At 36.3% G+C, this 22189-nt stretch overlaps 1 protein-coding gene across 3 annotated transcripts in view; it reads right to left on the bottom strand.

Annotated features, from left to right (window-relative positions):
• Window positions 1–22189, bottom strand: part of MAP2K5 (mitogen-activated protein kinase kinase 5) — a gene marked incomplete at both ends in the record, with an annotated part of 240785 nt that overhangs the window by 145513 nt on the left and 73083 nt on the right. For all 3 annotated transcript variants that reach the window (XM_084240847.1, XM_084240848.1, XM_084240849.1), the window contains 3 exons: window positions 5600–5681; window positions 5771–5839; window positions 17365–17404. In XM_084240847.1, the coding sequence (XP_084096973.1) occupies window positions 5600–5681; window positions 5771–5839; window positions 17365–17404 (191 nt within the window). The remainder of the gene's footprint in view (window positions 1–5599; window positions 5682–5770; window positions 5840–17364; window positions 17405–22189) is intronic.

Genomic DNA, 22189 nt, shown 5'->3' with positions numbered 1-22189 from the left:
AGAAATTATTCTTGTTTCTATAAGAGGCTAAAAATTCATATCGCCCACTTTACTGTCAAACGATTTATGTCTCATTAGATATTAACATGGGGCATGTTATTCCTTTGATATATAGCTATCTATTTTGTAAATATGAATATTTTTATATATCAAGATTTCCCAGAGCTGAACATTAGGTAAAAAATATTTTTCTACTCTGTTGTATCTACTCAATTTTTTATAAACCTAAAACTGTTCAAAAAAGTTGTTTTTCCATACACACACACACACTTTTCCCATATGTATACAGCTACTGGCTTTGTAGCTACCCTGTTTAAAGCAGGAAAATGATCACTTCTTCAGGTGACTTTTGTTTATAGTTTCTGGATTTTGACAGAAGCTAGAAAATCATACTCTGACTATTCCTTATACTTTGGCTCTGGGTGTTAGTAGGAAGATAATGAAAAACAGACACTTCTGCAATGAGCTAAGCCTTCCTCACTAAAATGCATTTTTATTACAGATGCAATAAAAGTAAAAATATGTTAGAAAAAAATTTTATGTTCTCATTGATCTTTCAGATGAATTGGCAGTTGCAAGGATGAACAGTTTCAAGAAGATCGACCTTTATGTGTTGGTATTTAGAATACTGACAAATGCCATTTTATTGGGTCAATTCTTTAAGAGTGGCTCAAAACTAAGACGCACAAACCCATTTATACATACCATGTAAGAAGTCCATACATACAATGTTAAGAAGTCCTAAGAAGAGATTTATTTTTACATAGGCTATAAATCAGGGCTTCATTAGCTAAATAATGGTTTTAAAAATTTAAACTGAAAAAAAAAAAACCCTAAAGATAATGATACCACCATTATTGAACAAAAGTGAACCCCATTTTGAGGTGGTTCACTGTTTTTTTAATCTCCATTTAATCCTGTTATATCATCCCATCCTCTTCAGTGATCCATACGGGTGGAATATCTTTACATAGTTGGCTTTGTGTCATTACAGATTTGTCCTGCTCTTGACATATTCATTGGGTGTAACTGTTAAGGGGAAAATAAGATATGGCAGATTCACTTGTCAAGAATTCCTATTAAGCATGATCATTTTTGATGATTTCTCTTTGTACAATTAAGTAATTCTTATCAGGCCAAAAATGGCAGCGGGTTTCGGTTTAATTTTTTTTTTTAAAGATTTATTTATTTATTTATACTAGCACTGGACACAGTCAGAAGCACGGGAGGGTGAGAGAATTCACCAGAGCCAGAGCAGGGAACAGAACAGGCAGACTGATGAAATACACTGCTGAGGGGAGCAGCGGGCGTGGCAGGAGAGGTCTGGGTGCCATGTGGGACCCTCACCAGGCGACGAGGGATCAAACCGGCGCTGCAGAGGCTGCGGCCAGCTTCGCAGCCCAGCGCTCAACCACTGCGCCACCAGGGGAGGCCCTTCAGTTTAATTTTTATTCAGTTATTACTATCACTTCTATGATATAGGTCTGTCTCCAAAAGGTCATTCGTAGACTCATCAAATATTAGTGCTGGGACATTAAAGAACAGCCTAATGACTTTATCTGACAGATGAAGAAAATGAGACCCACAGAGGAAAGTGTTCTAGCCAAGGACAGATGATGGCAGAGCTCAGAAAAGATCTGAGTCTTTGACTTGCCAGAACTGCAAAGATCTGAAAGGCTTCCTCATAACATCACATAGCTTGACAATCATATGTGAGCGCTTTACAGTATAAAATGTCTCACTGCAATGTAATATCACTAGGATATATACTCAGCTTAACCTTAGCTGAGACACTGGTATTTAAGACATTTAAAAACTCATTTATAGGAAGCATGGCTGTTTTGAATTTCTGGCTCATAATTGCAAGGTTTATTTTCTGTGCCCTGTCACTTCCTTGTGTTCCATGGCCACACGTCATCCCTAGCCAGTCACTTCATGGTACTATCCACCATGGGAACTGGAAAGAAGAGTTGTTAATATTTAGCAAAAACCCATCTCAACTGCCAAACAACTACAAGTTTTTGTTGATGAATTAGAAATATCATCTACATATAACTAACTGTGGATAACTGTGTTATCCTAATATAGAATCTAAAATATAAAATAGTGTTTTGCCTGTATGATAAACACAAAATAGAGTAAATAAACAAGAAGCAACAGTACTGTCATATCCCAATGCTTTCCTTAAAATGACCAGGATTATTATTAATACTAATAAAATTGAAATCTGGAGCGATAAACAAGTATTTCAGAAGTTCTCTTAGCCTCTATTTATTCCCATGAGGGTAACCTCAGTATTATGCATATATTCTGAGATGTTCTATTTGGGTATTTCTGAGTGGAATTAGTTTTGACTTAATGAGAAGGCATATCACATCACTCCCCTATTTAAAAACATTATAATGGCTTCCAAATAAGTTCAGACTGAAATTTACCATGCCCTCCAAGGCCTATACAACCTAACTTCTGCCTACTTCCCTGGCCCCCCATCCAGCCCAGGTCCTCTCATCACTCTCCAGTCATCCTGACCTCCTATGGTTACACCTTCTTGATTATACCAAACTTGATCCTCTCTTCAAGCATTCATACATGGTACCATCCCTCCTGCAAAGATTTTCCCCATTATCTTCCCTGAGCTGGTTCACTGGCATAAAAGTCTCTTCTGAGATACCATTTCCACTAAAAAGTCATTACTGACTAGCCTATCTAGCACCTCTCCTCCTATGAGTTATTATCTCCCTGCTCTAGGTCTAACTAGATTTATCCATTCTGAAGGTGTATTGTGTGTTTCTTGTCTGTCCTTCTAGAACCTGAAGACAGGGATTAAGTCTTGTTCACTGCTGTATCCTCAGGTTTAGAACAGTGTCTGAAAATAGTGCTCAGTAAATACTGGGAAATCAATGCCTAACACATGATCAAAATAGAAAAATGGGAATGTACATTAGTAGTGGGAGAAAGCTGTCAAGAAGTTTAACTGTGATGGAAGGGGATAGAAGAAAAGATATAAGGTGTTAGATAGTTTTTAATCCATATAAATTTTTGGTACATTTTGCTGTATTAGAGAGAAAATGAAAGTGCAAAAGAGTAGTGTTTGAAAACTCCACAAGTGGAGGGACTGACCTTAAACAACCTTTCATGTGAGAGGTGGAGGAGCAAGGAATTAGGAGACCTCATACCTGAGTCTATAACATTTCTGAAGGAGAAAGATGTAGGTAAGATCTGGAGAGAGTAATAAATTTTAGAATAATTGATGGAAATAACAGAGAAGATGGGAATGGAAGAATGAAACGTCAGTAGTGGGAAATTTTAGTGTTTAGGAACAAATTAGCATAAAGAGAACCTGCCAGGCAGCAATAGGAGAAAGGGCTTTAGGCAGCTTATGTCTAGAAAATGAGGAGTCTCGATTAAGAGAGCGAAATATAGGCTACAGAATAAACATTTTAACATAGAGATTTAAAGTATTAAAATGTAAGTAAAAGGTGACAATGGTGAAAGACTGACTGCTTTCCTTCTAAGATCAGGAACAAGAGAAGAAAGACTGCCCTTACCACTTCTACTCAACATGGTACCAAAGATTCTAGCCAAGGTATTTTATCAAGAAAAAGAAGATATAGGAGCTGGAAAAGAAGTGAATCTACTCCTATTTGCAGATGACACAATCTTCTATCCAGAAAACCCTAAGGAACCTACAAAAATCTAGTAGAGTTAAAAAATGAGTTAAGCCAGGTAGCAGGATATAAGACTAAGATACAAAAATTATTTACATTTTTATACACTCCCAATGAACAATCCAAAAATGAAGAGTTCAATTGGCAATAGCATTAAAAATGAAAATATTTTTAAGAATTACAAAACTTGAATGCCAAAAATTATAAAACTTAATTGAAAAATTATGCAAGTGACCTATTTAAAAAATTAGACAAGGCATTTGAATACATATTTCTGAAGATACACAAATGGCCCACATGCACATAAAATGATGGTCCATATCATTAGTGATTAGGACATCTAAATCAAAACAAACATGAGATACAATTCACACCTCCTATGCTATAATAATTAAAAAAATACCCACAATGGCAAGCACTGGCAAAGATGCAGAGAAATTGGAATCCTTATACATTGCAGCTGGGAATGCAAACTATGTAAAATGTAATGCAATAGTTTGGCAGCTACTCAAAAAGTTAAAAATGAGTTACCATCTGACCTAGAAATTTCACTCCTAGATACATATTCAAGAGAACTCAAAACATGTCCACACAAAAACCTGTACACAAATATACACAGCAGCATTATTCAAAATAGCCAAAAAGTCAAAACACCCAAAATGCCCATCAAGTAACAAATAAATCAAACAAATGCGGTGTATCCAACAAAGGATTATTATGCAATCATAAAAAGGAAGTACTGATACATGCTACAACATGCTGAAAACTTGAAAAGAATCTCTTTGAATAGTAAATGTCATACTACCCATATGGTTGTAAGACTTTTAATTCTTGACATCTACTATGACTAATATGCCTCTGGTATCAAGGTATAATGTTGGTTCATTAAAAATCTTTAGAGGGCATGAACTAACTGCTTTAGTAAAGTATTGAGTATCCCCAAAATGAGCTACGTATATAAAAAATGTTGCATTTTATTAGGCTAGGCATTGAAAACTAAATATACAAAATTTAAAGACTGCTTTGAATTAAAATGGCTAAACAATAACAATGATGTCATCATATCATGGAAGGGCACTGAGAAGTCTGTATTTTGCCATTATAATCAGATCAAGAAAGAATTACCGGGCCTTTCTGGTGGTGCAAGGGGTTAAGACACAACCTATGAAGCTCGCCACAGTTACTGCAGCACGAGTTCAATCCCTGGCCAGGGAGCTACCCACAGGCACAGCAGACCTCTCCTGACTCTCCCACTGCTCCCCTCAGCAGTATATTTCAGTCGATCTGCCTGTTCTGTTCCCCACTCTGTCGCTGGTGAATCCTCTCACCCCCCCACACCTCTGGCCTGTACCCCAATTCTTGTATGTATAAATAAATAAATCTTTAAAAAAAAAAGAGAAAGAATTACCAAAATGAAAATGAATCAAAAATAAAGAAGGAAAGAAAAGGGCTAGGGTCCAATGAAAACTAAACATATCTTGGTTAAACAGATGTGTTGAAAAACAATTTCTTATCTTGCAATTAAGAACTGATTTCTTTCTAAAAGACACAGGACATTGGGTTAATAGATTTCTTTAAAAGAAAATCTGCTTTGGCTATTGAAACATTAAAAGAATAGAACATCTGGTTTGCAAGTAAAGACAGATTGTATGGAAGAATCAAATATCAAACCACCAATTAGACTAACATTTAATCTGCTCTATTTAAATTTTCAATAAAAGTAAATGAAATTACATTCTTGAAATCATAGCTCAGCTATAAATATTTAACACCAGAAACCCCTAACACTAAAATGTTTTAGCATATAAAGGAGGTAATTATTAGCATATTTTAATTATTTTTAATTCTACTCTACATCTATACTAAAACCAGATTTTAAAGCACTGTACCCCTCAAATCATTTTTAAAGTATTGTAAAAGGGAAAACTCACCATCCATGAATTCTGTACATATTGAAATCCTGTTTTCTACAAAAAATGCACCATAAAACCCTATGATATATGACGAATCACACTGTAACAAAAATAAGAGAAAAGTAATTAAAAATTTGCAAGCCAATAACATAGGCATGCTTTATAAGGAAAAATGACCAAGAAAATTACCTTATAAAGAATTTCCAATTCAGACATAATTTGCTTCTGAAGTTCCAGTGTAATATCTAGCAGTATGACCTAAATACAGAAAAGAATCAGTATTTGCACATTTATTTACCTTTAAATTAAGTATAGCTATATTAACTACGAAATACGAAAATTTAAAAATTCAGTAGTTCCTCTATTCATTTCCCCATTCTCCTCCTTGCCACTATTATTCCCAGTAATACAAACTGTATCCCCATCTGTCTAACCCTTTGTATTGGGGGAGGTGGTATAGAAGTGATTGATGGAACCAAGGAAAAAGCCAGGTCTCAAAGGTCAGTATTAATGGCTTTAAAAGTCAGTTAAGTTATAACACCCTCAATTTATATGCCCTATTTTGGTCACATTGCTTTTTTTCCTGAAGAGGAAGATAGGAGTGACCCCGAAACCACTAAAAAAGAATTGTTTTATATTTAGACACGAGGTGATAAGCGGAGAGAATGATAAGCAAAAATGACATTTAAGATATCGTTTTTAATTATGAGAGAAAAAAGGAGTTTAAATATATCATTTAAAAAACATTTTTCTAGTTGGGTAATGTTTCTTTGCTAATATTGCTATAAAATGGAGAGTCTGAAGGACCCTCAGGAATTATTTCATTTAATCCCCTTCTTTTAGAGGAGGAAACCAAGGACATTTCGGAGGAACTGGGAGGACTAGCAGTGTCAGGGCCCCGCCCCATATGTCCTCACGCTTTGTGGTTTTCCTTAAAACATCAACTACTGGGTCAGATTTGTAACATGTAAATGTATAATAGTTTATTTATACATTTATCTACAATATAGTCTAGTGTATGTCAAACACCTATTTTGGAAAAAGGAACACCAATCATTCAAATTTTACTTAGCACTTCAGTGAAGCCAATTCAAAGAAAATTGTTTTTTTACTTTAAAAAGACAGTGATGAGAATAAAATAGCTGGGGAACAATTTCGAAGATTTATAGCAGTTTTGGATTCTAGTCATTTCTTGTAAAACACTTAACACTGAGGGTTATCATGATAATGTAGAATATACCAACCAACAGAAAACAACATTTTGTATTACAACTACAGAATGTAGATAGTGATACACAGCAGGGAAAAAAAAAACAAATTGTGATATGGAAACTGCGGACAGAGTAAGAAAAGAAAAAGGTAATTCTAAAACACATATTTTACAGCATTGACATTCATTTGGAGGAAGGTAAAGTACAGGTGGGGGAAGGCACAGTGAGTTTCTTTGGCGTTATTTATGAAAGTCCTTACTAGATTTTAAGTGTAATATATTGATAAAACTGCCAAGAAAAATTTAAAGACTTCTTCCAATTTGTAATTTGTCACAAATATTCGTCTGTATTTTGTTCCTGTATAAAACTTAGCAACAAAATTAATTCATCAAATTGCTACAGTTCTATACCATGAAATATTAGAACTATCCACATGACTATGTCAAGAAGAGAATCTTTGATCCTAAAAAACTCTTTAAAAGTCACACTCTTTTAAAGTCACTTCATTGCTAAAAGCAATGAAGTTATTGTTTACCCTAAAGCAGTGATCCACAACACTAGCCTCATATTCGAATGATCATTATATAAATGTATTTATATATATATATATATCTTAATCTTTTTTTTTTTTATACACTGCTGAGGGGAGCAGTGGGCATGGCAGGAGAGGTCTGGGTGCCATGTGGTACCCTCACCGGCGGCCGGGGATCTAACCAGCGCTGCAGAGGCTGCGGGCAGCCTCGCAGCCCAGCACTCAACCGCTGTGCCACCGGGGAGGCCCTATCTTCTTAATCTATTACTTTGCTATTGGGCATCTTGGTTGTTTCTATAACTTGGTCATTATAAATAGTATTACAATGAACATAGGAGTGTATATATCCCTTCAAATTAATATTTTTGCATTTTTCTGGTTGAAATCTAGGAGTGGAATTGCTGGCTCCTATAGTAGATCTATTTTTAATATTTTGAGAAGCCTTCATTCTGTTGTCCATAAGAGGTGGACCAGTCTACATTCCCACCAACAGTGTAAGAGGGTTCTGTTTTCTCCACATCCTCAATAACATTTGTTGTTTCTTGTCTTTTTGATATGTTCTATTCTCAGGGGTGTGCAGTGGTATCTCACTGTGGTTTTGATTTGCATTTCCCTGATGACAGGTAATGATGAGCATTTTTTCATGTGCCTGGTGGCCATCTATATGTCTACTTTGGAAAGTGTCTATTTAGCTCTTCTGTCCATTTTTAAATTGGGTTATGTATTTTGTTATTAAGTTGTATGAATTCTTTGTAGATCTTAGCTTTTGGTCCCTTGTCTGGTATGTGTAAATATCTTCTTACATTCAGTAGGGCATCACTTCATTTTAATGATAGTTTCTTTTTTTTTTTTAAGATTTATTTATTTATTTATTTATTTATTTATTTATTTATTTATACAAGAACTGGGGTACAGGCTAGATGCATGGGAGGGTAAGAGGATTCACCAGAGACAGAGCGGGGAACAGAACAGGCAGACTGGAGAAATACACTGCTGAGGGGAGCAGCAGAGGAGACAGGAGAGGTCTTCTGTGCCATGTGGGACCCTCGCCAGCCGGGATGGAACCGGTGCTGCAGAGGCTGCTGACAGCCTAGATTGGGGGCCTGGAGCTGCATATCTTAGTAGTTAGACCAAATGCTGAATAAATGGCATTTTTGAAAACTTAAATATGTGGTACTCAACCTTACTGTGGGTTAGAACTCACTTAGAGAGTTTCCAAGAAATACTAACTGCCTGCACCATCAGGGAGGCCCAATGATCATTTCTTTCACTGCACAGAAACTTTTTAGTTTGATATAGTCTCATTTATTTATTTATTATTTTTTTTATTTCCCTTGCCATTGGAGTTGAATCCCCAAAGACAGTCCTAAAGTCAGTGTTCTGGGGTATTCTGCCTATGTTTTCTTCTATGTATTTTATGATTTCAGGCCTTAATCCAAGTCTTTGATATATTTTAAGTTAATTTTTTGGTGTGTATGGTGTGAGATAGTGGTCTAGTTTCAGTCTTTTGCAGTTGGCTGTCCAGTTTTTATAAGGGCACTTTAAACAGATCCTAATGCACATACCTTACACCAGGATAATGGAATCAGAGCACCTGGAGATTAAGAAATATACCTTTGTATTTCTTAGAAACTACTACTTCCACAAAGCCAGCCCAAAGCCCTCCATCAGGATTTACCTCTAGCTCTACCCCTTAATCTTTCTCCTTGTCACATTCTACCTTTAGAAGTCATGCCTCATCTCCTAAAAACAGAAACCTAGAGAGTACATAACAGGTTGTGACCCAGATTGTTAGGGTGAGAACTGAGTCCTGTGCATCTTTCTCTTGCCCCTCCCCCCACACTCAGCCCTCAGCTCAGGGCCTTACTCAAAGTAGTGTGCATTAAGTAATGTGAGATTTAATGGAAGTGCTCCTTACAACAGTCCTCCAATTAAAAAGCCACTCATGACAGAAGGAAAAGGCTGGCTTGATTTCTACAACTGAATTTAAAACCAAGACAAACACCAAAATAAATAAAGGTGCCACGCTGACTTACATGTAGCAAATAATACTGTATTTGTGGAGCCAATTCACTGTACTCTAATAGGGTTTGATTATCCTTGGTATTTGCTGTAGCCCAGGACAGTGGAGAGTTCATAATGGAGAAAAGTGAATAAAGTCAATTTCTGGGAACTTGAGACAGAAAGTAAAATCTACCTTAAAGTAACTCTACTGAAATGTTCTTCTATTTTCTGGGAGACTTTGCACTCTAGGTGGAAGGTTAATTCTCTTTCCCCTGGGCATTCCTGTGAGTGAGCTTTAAAACAGTTAAAAACAAAGAAGTCTAGTTCCTTACTGAAGGCACTGGAAAAAAGTATGACAAATACTAATTTTCTTTTTGAGGTATAGGAAAAGTGTGGACTTCCTGAGTTTTCATAATTATTTTTATTATTATTTTCTCCTTAAAAAGAGTTAAATTTTTCAAACCGGAGAGAATCTGAACATGAAGCATTTCATAGAGAAAGGGTTAAGTAAGTGACTAAAATACCTGAGTGCATTTCTACTGCTCTCCACTACACCTCCAGGACAAATAAGGATGAGTTGTCAAGTTAAATATAAGCAGTCAAGTGACTGAATTATAATTTACTCTGTGCTCAATTTAAATTAGTGTGAGGCTATTAAAATATACAGTATAAATACGGCAATTCATCACAAGCTGTCATGGATGACTTCATTTATTTGCTGGAGTGGCACACGCTCCACTAAAGGGAAGGAGAGCAAAATCACAGGTCAAATTAAGCAGCTATTCTGTTTTAATTCGCTTATTTAATCTGTGGCGACATAATTGTCTTTTACAGTATGTACAACTCAGAAAGGAAATTTGGGAGGATTACAGTCAGTATACAAATGATTAATCAAATGGTCCATTTAAATGCTACTTTAAAAACAGCAGAAACCCAAGCAGTCAAAGAATGATAATCAGCACATGCTATATACAAGAAATTTCCTGTTAGATGGGATGTTCCCAAGAAGAAAAAAATTAGTATTGGGAACTCTATCATGCTTTACTCCTTGAAATATTTTATAGAACACATTAATGGTACAAAAAGAATCTATTTACAAGATGGCTAATGGTATTTTTAGCTGTTTTCTGCTCTACTTGTTTGCACTGCTTTGCTTACCTATACACATTCACCCCCCCAAAAGATTGGTTAGAAATACATTTCATGAGTTACATATAATCATTATTACATAGTGATCTTTAAAATGTGTTTATCATCATTTTTCAAAATACTCTCTGTGGCAGAAATTTTTCTAAATAAGTTGTATAAAATGAAAACTTAAGGTGCCTTAATTCAAAATTCAACTTGCTTTTAAAAATAGGCTAAGTGATAGTTTCCCACCTCTGAAATCTGAGAAGAGAAATACTACAATATGCATTTTTTTTTTAAATTTAAAAAACAAGAACACTTAGAAGCTTAAAAATCAGGAATATTTTGAGTAGGAAGAGAAAAAGCAGATTTTTAAGGGCTCTCCTCTAACTGCTCCCACAGACATTCAAAGTATAGGTCCAACTGACCACTTGAATTGGGAAATTAAATTTCCCTCATGGTTCTATGCAGGCCTCAGAGCCCTGCAGGTGATTATATTTAGACAAGGACTGTGATTTGCTGCTCTTCACAATCCCTCTGTGGCACCAAACAGCCCGTTTCACAGCTGAGGTCACTGAGAGGTTCAAGTGACATGCTTGAAGTCACACAAAAGTCACAAAAGGGTCAGGAAAAGATCAAATGCACTTCTAACTCTTAACCTTTCATTTCACCCTTTAATATAAAAAAAGGTTAAGAAATGTTCTGGGTGAGGGAAATGGTCCATACAAAAAACACTATGAGATATTTTGTATGTGAGCTGAACCTGCCAGCAAGATGTTACTTCACAAGGTGAATGAATGAATGAACAAAAATTATTTATTCAGACAGTCACTTAACAAATTATGTGTTGAACATTAGTCATTACGTGCAGTGATCTGTACAAGGCCCCATATACTGGGTTCTGCATGAATTAATGAGTAAGACAAGAAAATAAACACAATCTGTCCCCTACATACAAAGAGATTTCAGTATAATGTACACGTATACAAACAGAAAATACAGGGAATTATGTGATAACATCCATAAGAAGCAGAGAATTCTAGAAAGGTTCAAAGAAGAAAGTGAGTGGTAGAAATATCACACATGGTAAGATTTATCCAAATAAGTTCAATGGAGGAGCAGGTTTTGGAGCTGACCTTTAAAGGGTGTTAAGGTTTTTGATAGGTAGAGACACCAGTGAAGGCTTGAGAAATATGTGACTCAAAATGTTGAAGTGAGAAGTATCTAGGTTCAGATAATGCAATGAGTTCAAATTAAAAGGAGCACAGGATTCAGACATATAAGATAATGCTACAAAAGTAAGCTGACGCAATATTGTGGAAGATCTTGATTTCAATTCCATAGCTTTAATTTATTTGGGAAGTAATGTGGACCCTTTGAAAAATTCTTAGAAAGGAGGAAATGTGAACAGAAGCATTATGTATGAGGAAGTCAAATCCGAGAGCAGTAAGTAGCGATATCAGAGACTAATAGCATTGACTTGGGGCAAGACTTGCCCAGGTTTGAAATCCCAGCTCCATTTCTTAGTAATTTGGGGACCCTGGGATAGTTCTTTAGTTTCTCTGGAACTCAGCTTCTGTGTCTATAAAATGGGATTCAATAAAATAACTGAAAAAGGTTACTTAACTAAGTGAGGAAAGTTTAATTGCTTAGCACAGTATAAATGATCAGCAAACAGTAGTTTCTGATTTGGAGAAATAGTTTAAGAGCCTGTTAACATGTTTAGCAAGAGACAAAAACAAGCATCTGGATTATAGTGGTTACAAGAAAGGAAGAGACAATAAGGAAACAAGCAAAACAGAAATAGCAACAGTCTTCCAGATATTGGATCTTCATCAAAATAAGACTGTATTCCCTATGCTGAAAAACAAATGAGTCCTATGATTTTTCAGTTTACTGACTAGAGTTTCCAGGTCCCAAAGCAGAGAGGGGAACCCACTTGGAACTCAGCCATCTACCTAAGTTTAGGAGACAGAACTGGGAGTCTGAGGAGGCCAAGGCAGATAGATTTCCCTGGCAGAGGACCTAAAGGAGAATTATAGATATCTGTGTAGGGGATCATAAGGTTTTCAGTTGAGTAATGATCAGCACATGGACGATGGGAAAGAACCACCAGAAAGGACCAGAGGAAACAATCTCTAGGCCTCAGTCTAAGCAGAAAGAATCTGTGTTCCCTCCAGTCAGGGTGAGAAGTCCTGTAACTGCCAGGATACCTACCAGTAGAGTATTCAGAAGACTATTGCCTTGGTTGAGTGGGAAAATTAGTTCTACACTAAGCACTGGGCTGGTTCTTTTTAATAAAACTTAAAAGCAAGCCTCTTGAAAGATTTATATTGTTTCAAGTCACTAAGCAACATCTCAGAAGAAAGCTCAAGAATAATTAAAGGAATGCAAAGATATTTAGCTAGTACCTATGACACATGACTTGTAGCTAATAGAAAAAATTATGATTTTTAAAAGTAAGAAAATATAACCCAAATGAGAAAAAGCAGTCAGAAATGACAAATACGATAGAATTAACAGAGAAATCATTAATCGAGTTGTCTTATCTGTATTCCATACATTCAAGAAGATGGAAAAAAGTTTAAGCATGTGGAGACAAAGAAAATGCAAAAAGAGCCATGTATAAATCTAGGGGTAGAAAGTACAATATCTGAAATAAAAATACACTGCACAAGATTAACAGTAAATTGAATAAAGCAAATGAAAAGATTAGTGATTTTTAAACATCTGGATAGAAATTATCCAAAAATTAAATGGCGGGGGGGGGGAAGGATTACTTTAATAAACGACAGAAAGTCATTCTGCTGTGGGACATTATAAAGTGACCTAATACATATATAATTTAAGTTTCCAAATGGGAGTGGGGTATGTGAGGAAATAATGGCTACAATTTCCCCAAATTTGATGAAAGCAAAAAACAGAGATCCAAGAACCACAATAAGCCCTAACCACATTAACCATGAAGTCCAGGTTTACTGGATAGCATAGGTTTGTTTGTTTCTTATCTAGTGCTTCTCAAAATCAAAATAAAAAAATTGCCACTCTGATTTAGTCTTAGCATTAGGTATAACGAAGAAATGAGTGACTCTTTCAAAAAGCACTTAACAGGGCCTCCCTGGTGGCGCAAGGGGTTAAGCACCGCACTATGAAGCTTACCGCAGCCTCTGCAGCATGGGTTTGATCCCCGGCCAGCCAGGAAGCAACCCACATGGCGTGGCAGACCTCTCCTGTCTCGCCCGCTGTTCCCCTCAGCAGTGTACTTTGGTCAATCTGCCTGTTCTGTTCCCTACTCTGTCTCCAGTGAATCCTCTCACCCCTCACACCTCTGGCCTGTACCCCAGCTCTTGTATGCATAAATAAATAAATCTTTAAAAAAAAAAAGCACTTAATAGATTTTTCATAGTTCATCAATACAAACAACCCACCAATAGATATCACAAAACCAAACTGCTAAAAGAAAATGACATGGTAGGAAATATCCAGAGGAAAGTGAAAAGTGTTTAGATAGTGAACTTGGTTCATTCTCCTGAGAAATTCTGAAGCTAATGGAATCGTCTAGACCTTGATTCATAATGATGTATTAAAAGCATGGATATGTTCACTGGGTTCATCTGAAATGAGCTGACTTGCAAATTCAGGACAACTAGTGGCCACCACTTGGAAAGGCCAGGTCCATTTCTAAGGACAGGCAGAGGCTCCAGTTTAGGAATTGTTGGGAAGGGATAAAAATCAGAGACAAATATATATATATATATTTATTTTTAAGATTTATTTATTTATTTATACAAGAACCGGGGTACAGGCCAGATGCGTGGAAGGGTGAGAGGATTCACCAGAGACAGAGCAGGGAGCAGGACAGGCAGACTGATGAAATACACTGCTGAGGGGAGCAGTGGGCGAGACAGGAAAGGTCTGCTGCGCCATGTGGGACCCTCACCGGCTGGCCAGGATCGAACTGGGTGCTGCAGAGGCTGTGGACAGCTTCGCAGCACAGCGCTTAACCACCTGCACCACCAGGGGAGGCCGGACTTGCTCCAAGTCTCTCCAGCCCCTTGTTTCCTCTTGCCTTACTATGGATGGTACTTGTTTGTTTCTAGATTTTTGAAGATAACAAACAAAAAAAGCAAAACCAAAACACCTACTACTATCCCTCACACTCCCTTCCCCCAACCTCCACTCTCTTTACCTAATCTCTGTTTACCAGTGTCCACTAGTTTACTTTTATTTTGCTTTGTCAATACATCTACTTGGTTGCCTCATATTATGTGAGTCACTCGATATTTGTCTTTATCTTTCTGGCTAACTTCTACTTCATATAATCTCTTCAAGTTCCTTCTATTTTGCTGCAAATGGCAAAATTTTATCTTCCCCTATAGCTGAATAGCACTCCATAACACATCTTTATCCAACCATCTACAGGCTCTTAGGTTGCTTCCTTATCTCAGCTATTGTAAATAATGACACAATAAACACTATAGAGCACATAAATTTTTGAATTGATGGTTTTGTAGTCTTCTAATACCCAGAACTGGGATCCCTGGATCTTATATTATTTCCATCTCGAGCTTTCCAGAATGGCTAGACCAGTTTACATTCCCATAACAAGACATACGGGTCTTTTCTCTTCATATCCTTGCCAAAATTTGTTGTTAGGAATATTTTAGACATAAAACATTCTCACAGGTATGAGATGATATCACACTGTGGTTTTGATTTGTATATCCTTTATTAAAAATATGAGGAACATTTTTTCCTGTTGGTCATCTATATAACCTCTTTCAAAATGCAACTATTTAGATATTCTGCCCATTTTTTAAAATTTATTTATACAAGAACTGGGGTACAGGCCAGAGGTGCAGGAGGGTAAGAGAATTTACCACAGACAGAGAGGGGAGCAGAACAGGCAGACAAGTGAAAACACTGCTTAGGGGAGCAGCGGGAGAGACAGGAGAGGTCTGCCGCTCCATGTGGATATCTCCCTGGCCAGGAATCGATCCCGCACTGCAGAGCCCTGGACAGCTTGACAGCGCTGTGCTCAACCCACTATGCCGCTGGGGAGGACCTCTTCTGCCCATTTTTAAACTGGATTTTTTTTTGATTAATTAATTAATTTTTGTTTAAGATTGGACAAATTCTTTGTATACCTTGGATACTGTGAATAGTGTATTTGTAATCTACTGTCTATATCGATTGAAATTCTCTAATAGTTCTTTTTTAAAATGCATACTTTTGCTTATACGTCTTATCAGAAATAGCTGCTAGAAGACTTCATTTCTAAGTATGAGAACTAAAAATAAAAGCTCTCAGAAGAAGACATTTGAGTGATTCTTAGTGATCTTGGATTAAGCAGCAGTTTTCTTAGATATGAAAATGATATGGTCCCGGCTGTGAGTCAGGACTCCCGATCCATAGACAATGGCCCTGATAAGATGGAACCTGATGGTGTCACTGAGAATAACTGGAATGAGATTGTTGACAACTCTGATAACTCAGTGTTCCTTCTCTGTGGCACCGGCACCTATAGTTTTGAGAAGCCCTCTGCCATTCAGGAATGAGCCATTCTTATGATATGATTATGGGATTATGATATGATTGCTCAAGCCCAATCTGGAAGTGAGAAAAATGGCCAGTTTTGTCCTATCAATTCTGCAGCAGGTTGAATTAGATCTAAAGGCCACCCAGGCCTTTGTGCTGGCACCCACTAGCTGGCTCAGTAGATACACAACGTGGTCACGACACTAGGAGATTACATGGGTGCCTCATGACATGCTTGTACTGGGGAACCAATGTCCATACTGAGGTGCAAAAGCTGCAGATGGAAGCTCCTCATATCACTGTGGGCACCCCGACCATGTATTTGATGTGCTTAACTGGAAACACCTGTCTCCCAAGCACATCAAGATGTTTGTACTAGAACATGCTGATGAAATGTTAAGCCACGGGTTCAAGGGCCAGTTTGTGAGCTAACGGCCCAATGCTGAAGCAGGGTTCTGTGGAGGTTGGACTGCAGGCAGTGCATGGCTCAGTGAGAAAGGCAATTCAAAAGTGTCCATTAGGAAAATCTAAGATAAAATAATGGGAAAATCAAGCAGCAATTGCCAGTGGCAGAGATTAGATCCAAAGTGTCAAGGCAGGATCGTGGAGTATGGCAGAGATGCAATATGACTTACGAAAAGGATGGAAATCATGAAGACTATCTTAGGTAGGTAATTGCCTAAAACATCTGAGTTGTGTAGCTTAACACTATTGGTAGGCACATTCCTGATGTATATCAGGATGCACTAAGGGTCAGAAGTAGGCAGAAATCGTAGGCTTTATACAGTACACTTTTTGGGAAAGTGGAGACAAGGGGACAGTGCCATGGACAGATCTGGGACTCAGATTCTCAGCCCTAGTGGCTGAGTAAAAGGTACTTCAGAGAAGAAAAAGATTGATGGTACAGTGAGCAAGTTACTCTGAAAGTTCAGGTAGGAGGTATGTGAGCCTGATACAAGGCCAAGGCAATGAGGATGAGACAAATGGACACATTTCTGGGAAAACTTCTGACAGAATATGACTTACATGGTGGCAGATAAAGGGACAAAAAGAGTGAATAAATATTGAGGTTCTGAGTTGCAACACAGGAAGATAGTGACACCACTTAGCAAGGATCACAGAAAGAAGAGACAGTAACAATGGTGAACAGAATCATAATGCAAGGAGCATAGAACTGACAATTCAAATCCACAGATAAACTACCTTAAGGGGTCTAAATTCACAACAGGGCCATAGTTTCCACCACCTACCATCCAAACCTTAAATCATTTCAGTTCCTCTTTGACAATATCGGTGGCCCAAGCTAATGGGGGGAAAGAAAGTGGTAAGCCTCAAGAACTAATCAATTTCATGAAATTTTCAGCACTTACCTTTACAGCTAATATCTTGCCACTTGGGACATGATATGCTCTATGGGAAGAAGAAAAAAAAAATCATTTGGGTTCACTAAATAATCTACAAAATGGTTAAGGACATAAATGTAAATCTGAACATAGCTGCAGCAAAGGGATATATGAGACTTTCAAAGAACACTACTAACATTAGTACTTTACATTTCTAATGGTTTACACAATGATTCACTATACATAACCTTAATAAAATGCTGTGAGGGAATGCTAGAATTATTATCTTCTTTTTAGAGAACTCTGAAGCACAGAGAAGTTAAGCAATCTGCTCAATGGCACAAATTTAATACATGGCAGAGCCATACCTCAAGCCCAGGTGTTCTGGATCCAGATCCCTCACAATAGACTGTCACTGAGTGTGACAGTCACTGAGTCACTAACAGCTCTGTGCTGAGAACTGTACAGAGCCATAAATATGTTGTAAGAAATTTGTTCTGTTTTTCTGTTTGAGTGGACAAAGGTCAAGTCAATTATGGAAGAGAAACTCAGTCTTTCATCAATTATTGTAGAGACCATAGGCCTATCTCATTTAAAGGAAAGTGAAAATTATAATAATTGGCAATTGTGTACTTTACCAAAGGGTTCTATAGAAGTATCTATTAACTTTCTCTAAATATCAACCTACCTAATAAATATAAATATTAAATTTATAAAACTTAAATTACTAAAATTTTTTGTATTTTATATAACATGATACATATTTTATAAGTGGAACATCTTTATTTTACTGGTTTTAGAACAAATTACCACTTACTTTACTATCTATATTAACATCAGACTTTTACAGTAAGAAACTGTATTTGAGGTGACGACCTGATTCAAGATTTATCTGAATTTATGTAATAAACCCATATATATAAAGAGTTACTTTGCATCTTTCTTAATGGCAGAGAAGTTGTTGGATTAAGCTAGTACAAAATGTGATTTGAAGGTATTTAGTAACTATTTCATGTAAATACAAGTAATTATAAGATTTAGTTATATTATTTCCCCCTTTGCATACCACACAGTCTTTCAATTTCAACTTTTTAACTATTACATGGCAGAATCACTAACCAAGGACTAAAATATATATAGTTGAATACATACCACAAGAAATCAAAAGTTATAAAAACAATAGTATTACTGCTTTGGACAACAAGCAACACCTGGACTTTGGAGAACAACAGTAGCAATAAGAAAACGATGAGCAGATCACCTAATACACAATATATACCACACTGGACAGTCTGGCAACTTAATTAGCTTGTCAGGAAAGTTGATCTCTTTTCCAAAAGAAAGGTCTCCTATTTCCAAGTGGATTAAAAGAGGAGGATTAATGTTTTAATTATGACACACACTAATTCATCCGTGGAAGTTTGGGTTCAATTTCAAGCAATAAAGATGCTGTGTGGTTTGGTTTACAGTGCAATGTCAGTACCAATTTAACATTTAATCATCAAGGAGAAGTGGATGACAAAGGCAATGTCAGGTATGAGTTGAGTGTTCCTTAACTTTGCAAATGGCATTCTACCTGGAGAAAAGGAATTTGTTTACTTTCAATGGATACTGCATCTCAATTGCCTTGACCTTCCTCAACACATTAACTGTAAAGTGATTAATGAAGTTTGAATGGAGGCTCTGGTTACACCAAAAGACAACTATACACCTCTGCATTGTTTTAATTAACAGCTAACACTTCAAATTAGTTTGTTGTTGCCACGGTAATTACCTCTTCCAAATGAGTGCATGGAGGAAGCATTTTTATGAGATATTTTTAGAGCTGAATCCTTGAGTGTTCCATATTTTTTGAGACTAGCACAAACCTTCTGGGAATAGTTCCAGTCCTAAAATTGAGCACACAATGTATACACTCATGGATGGCAAAGCTGGTAGATTGGCATCAATTTTTTTGAGGCTAGAAAGTGAACACTTGCTATCCATATTTTCTTTTTCATTTGGACCAGTATGTTCTAGATGAATGGAGAAAAAAGTTGGTATCTACCTTAAATTTTGGTAGGGAGCAGAATCAGAGAGTTAATTGAGCTAGGAGAGGATACAGAAAATTTTCTAGTTAATTCCTTCTTTTTACAGTGGGAATACCAAAAGCCATTAAAAAACCTTGTCTAAGCTCAGCAAGAATAGGCAAAACCAAGATTGGAACTGCGGCAGAAAATACACCTTTTAAGATTTAAAGGAAATATGTGGTGACATGCAACTGCATATGTTAAGTTCTTAACTGCATTTTAGGTAGGGAAACCTATAACTAAAAACTTATAAAGGGGTTGACCTGTTTCAGTTACATTAAGTATCATCACATCTGAATTTCTCTAGGCAAGGAAGCATTTTGCAATCATTGCTGGTCTATCATGGGGGATTGAAGAGTGATGAGTGCAGGTTCTGATATCACTGTCTGGGTTCTGATGTCAACTCTACTGCTTCACAATGTGAACTTCGACTGCTAGTAAACCTAACGATACATCAGGTCTCTCAAGTCTGAAAGGGGGAAATCAGCCCCTACCTTATAGAATTGTGAGGATTCAATGAAATAATATAGATAAAACAGTGAGGACATACACGGCACATACTAGCATGTACTCAATGTTTAAAAGTATAGATGTTTTCAAGGTAGCAAGGTATTTTAAGATTAAAATCTGCTGAAACAGACCAACAGAGCAAGTGTGATCTTTATTTCTACACTGTAAGAGTTAGGCAATATGCTCAATTAATAAAGGCTAATAAAGCTTTAACAATGAATGCTGGTAAAAGGCTATAAGACAGCCATTAACTGTTATGAAAAGCAAGCATTATTACTTGATGTTGGACAAGCTTTTAAGACAAAGAATTCATCACTCAATGTGCTTATGCCAAGATTCAAATGCCAAGATTCAAATTCTCGATTTGTTACCATGTTTATCCCTGGCAAGGAATATAACTTTTTTGACACTGCAGGTAAGTATTATAAGTGCTACATTCAGGTATCCATCTCAGCAAAATCACTCCTCCACAATATTTACCCTAGCATTGTTTACAATAATACAATAAGTAGCTACAATTTGGAAACAACCTAAATGTCTACTGATAGAGGACTGGATAGGCTACAAGAAAAGATGAAGTCTTACTATTTACAGCAAAAAAGCAGCTTGAGGGAACTATGTATAGCAAAGAAATTTAGAAAGACACAGATAAATACTAGATGATTTCACTTTTAATGTATACAAAAAAACTATTCTTTAAGTATAACTTTGCTGCATCCCACAGGTTTTTATAAATGTATTTCTTTATTGTTCAGTTGTGTTATTTTTATTAAAATGTAGTATATGATCCATACATTATTCAGACATGTGCATTTTAATTTCCAAATATATGAAAAGGTTAACTTATTGGTTTCTAAACTATTGATTTCTAAACTAAATCTGTTACAGTAAGAAATGGGGATCTATATGTTACAGACTTTAATCAGACTTGCTTTAGTGCATGCCCTAGACATGCCCTAGTACATGTTTCCTGTACCAAAAAATAATGTAGAGTCTCAATGTAATTAATGAGGAGATCTATATATATATCATGATCATACTTCTAATTATCATATCAAAATCCTTACTACTTTTGGTCTGACTGATCTACTCAGAGACACTCTCCCACTAAGACTAGATTTATCAAATTTTCCTTGAAATGTCAATTTTTTTTTGCATTGTGTATTTTAAGGTTATATTATTAGCTACATGTAAGTTTAGAGCTGTCATATTCATAGTCTCTTTTTCTTTTTTCATCATAAAATAGTTCCTTGTATTCCTAACAACACTTTTTGACTTAAAGTCTAATTTGACATATTAATAGGCCATATTTTGATTAGTTCTTGCCTGATATCTTTCCCCCATTCTTCTCCATACAAACTGTGATGTGACTAGAATGGAGGAGAAAGGAGAGAAAGCAAGGAGTACCTAGATGGCTATCACAGCAATCTACGCAAGAGTGAATGATAGGAATTTAGGTAGTAATCATGGATAAGGAAAAGGGGAAATAGATTCAAAGACTTTAGCCAGAGAGAATTTATGAACATGGGGATGAGGAAAATGAATCTAAAATGATAGCAGAATTATAGTATTTATAAACAAAAACAGAAGAATGTTACCTAGTCAGTCTTAAACTAAATAATCCTGCACTTTATATCTCTATAACGGGAGAGATCAAGGATCATACCTACTTCATTAAATAATGTGTACACAGTAACCAGTACAATACTTAACACATAGTAGATACTCAAATATTTAGGACTTAATAAATAAATGGGATAGTCAGGAAAAGGGCCAAAGGAAATAAAACTGGGGGAATTCACTATTGCTAAGGGTCTAAAGAATTATTTTAACTTCCCTATGACGCAAGCATCATAAACCACATTTTACATATAATAGAAACAAAATCAGGGATATTAAAGTATTAAGAAACTCAAGGTAATAAGAGTTCATGAGTGGCAGACACAGGATTCAAACCTCTATCTCAATTTAATCCCTGCATTCTTTCCAGAATAGACAGAGTATAAACATGAATGGTTTGAAATAAGTTTATTTCAGGTTATTGTGAATGTTGAATGTGGAATTCAGTGAGAGAATACATTAACATTCCAGCTATCAGATTCTCTATGCTATAGCTTATGGGTTGAATTCATCCACTGGCATTAAGTACTCTTAGTGTAGTTTCACATATTATTGTTATAAATCATCATTTCTCTTCAATATTGATATTAATTTCACTAGTGTATGTTTTATTGAACTATACTGTAAACTCTAATTACCTCCCTATATTGAGC

The sequence above is a fragment of the Talpa europaea genome (genome assembly GCF_964194135.1).
Source record: "Talpa europaea genome assembly, chromosome: 8".
NCBI classification, from domain to species: domain Eukaryota; kingdom Metazoa; phylum Chordata; class Mammalia; order Eulipotyphla; family Talpidae; genus Talpa; species Talpa europaea.
This window is presented reverse-complemented; position numbering and strand designations above follow the sequence as displayed.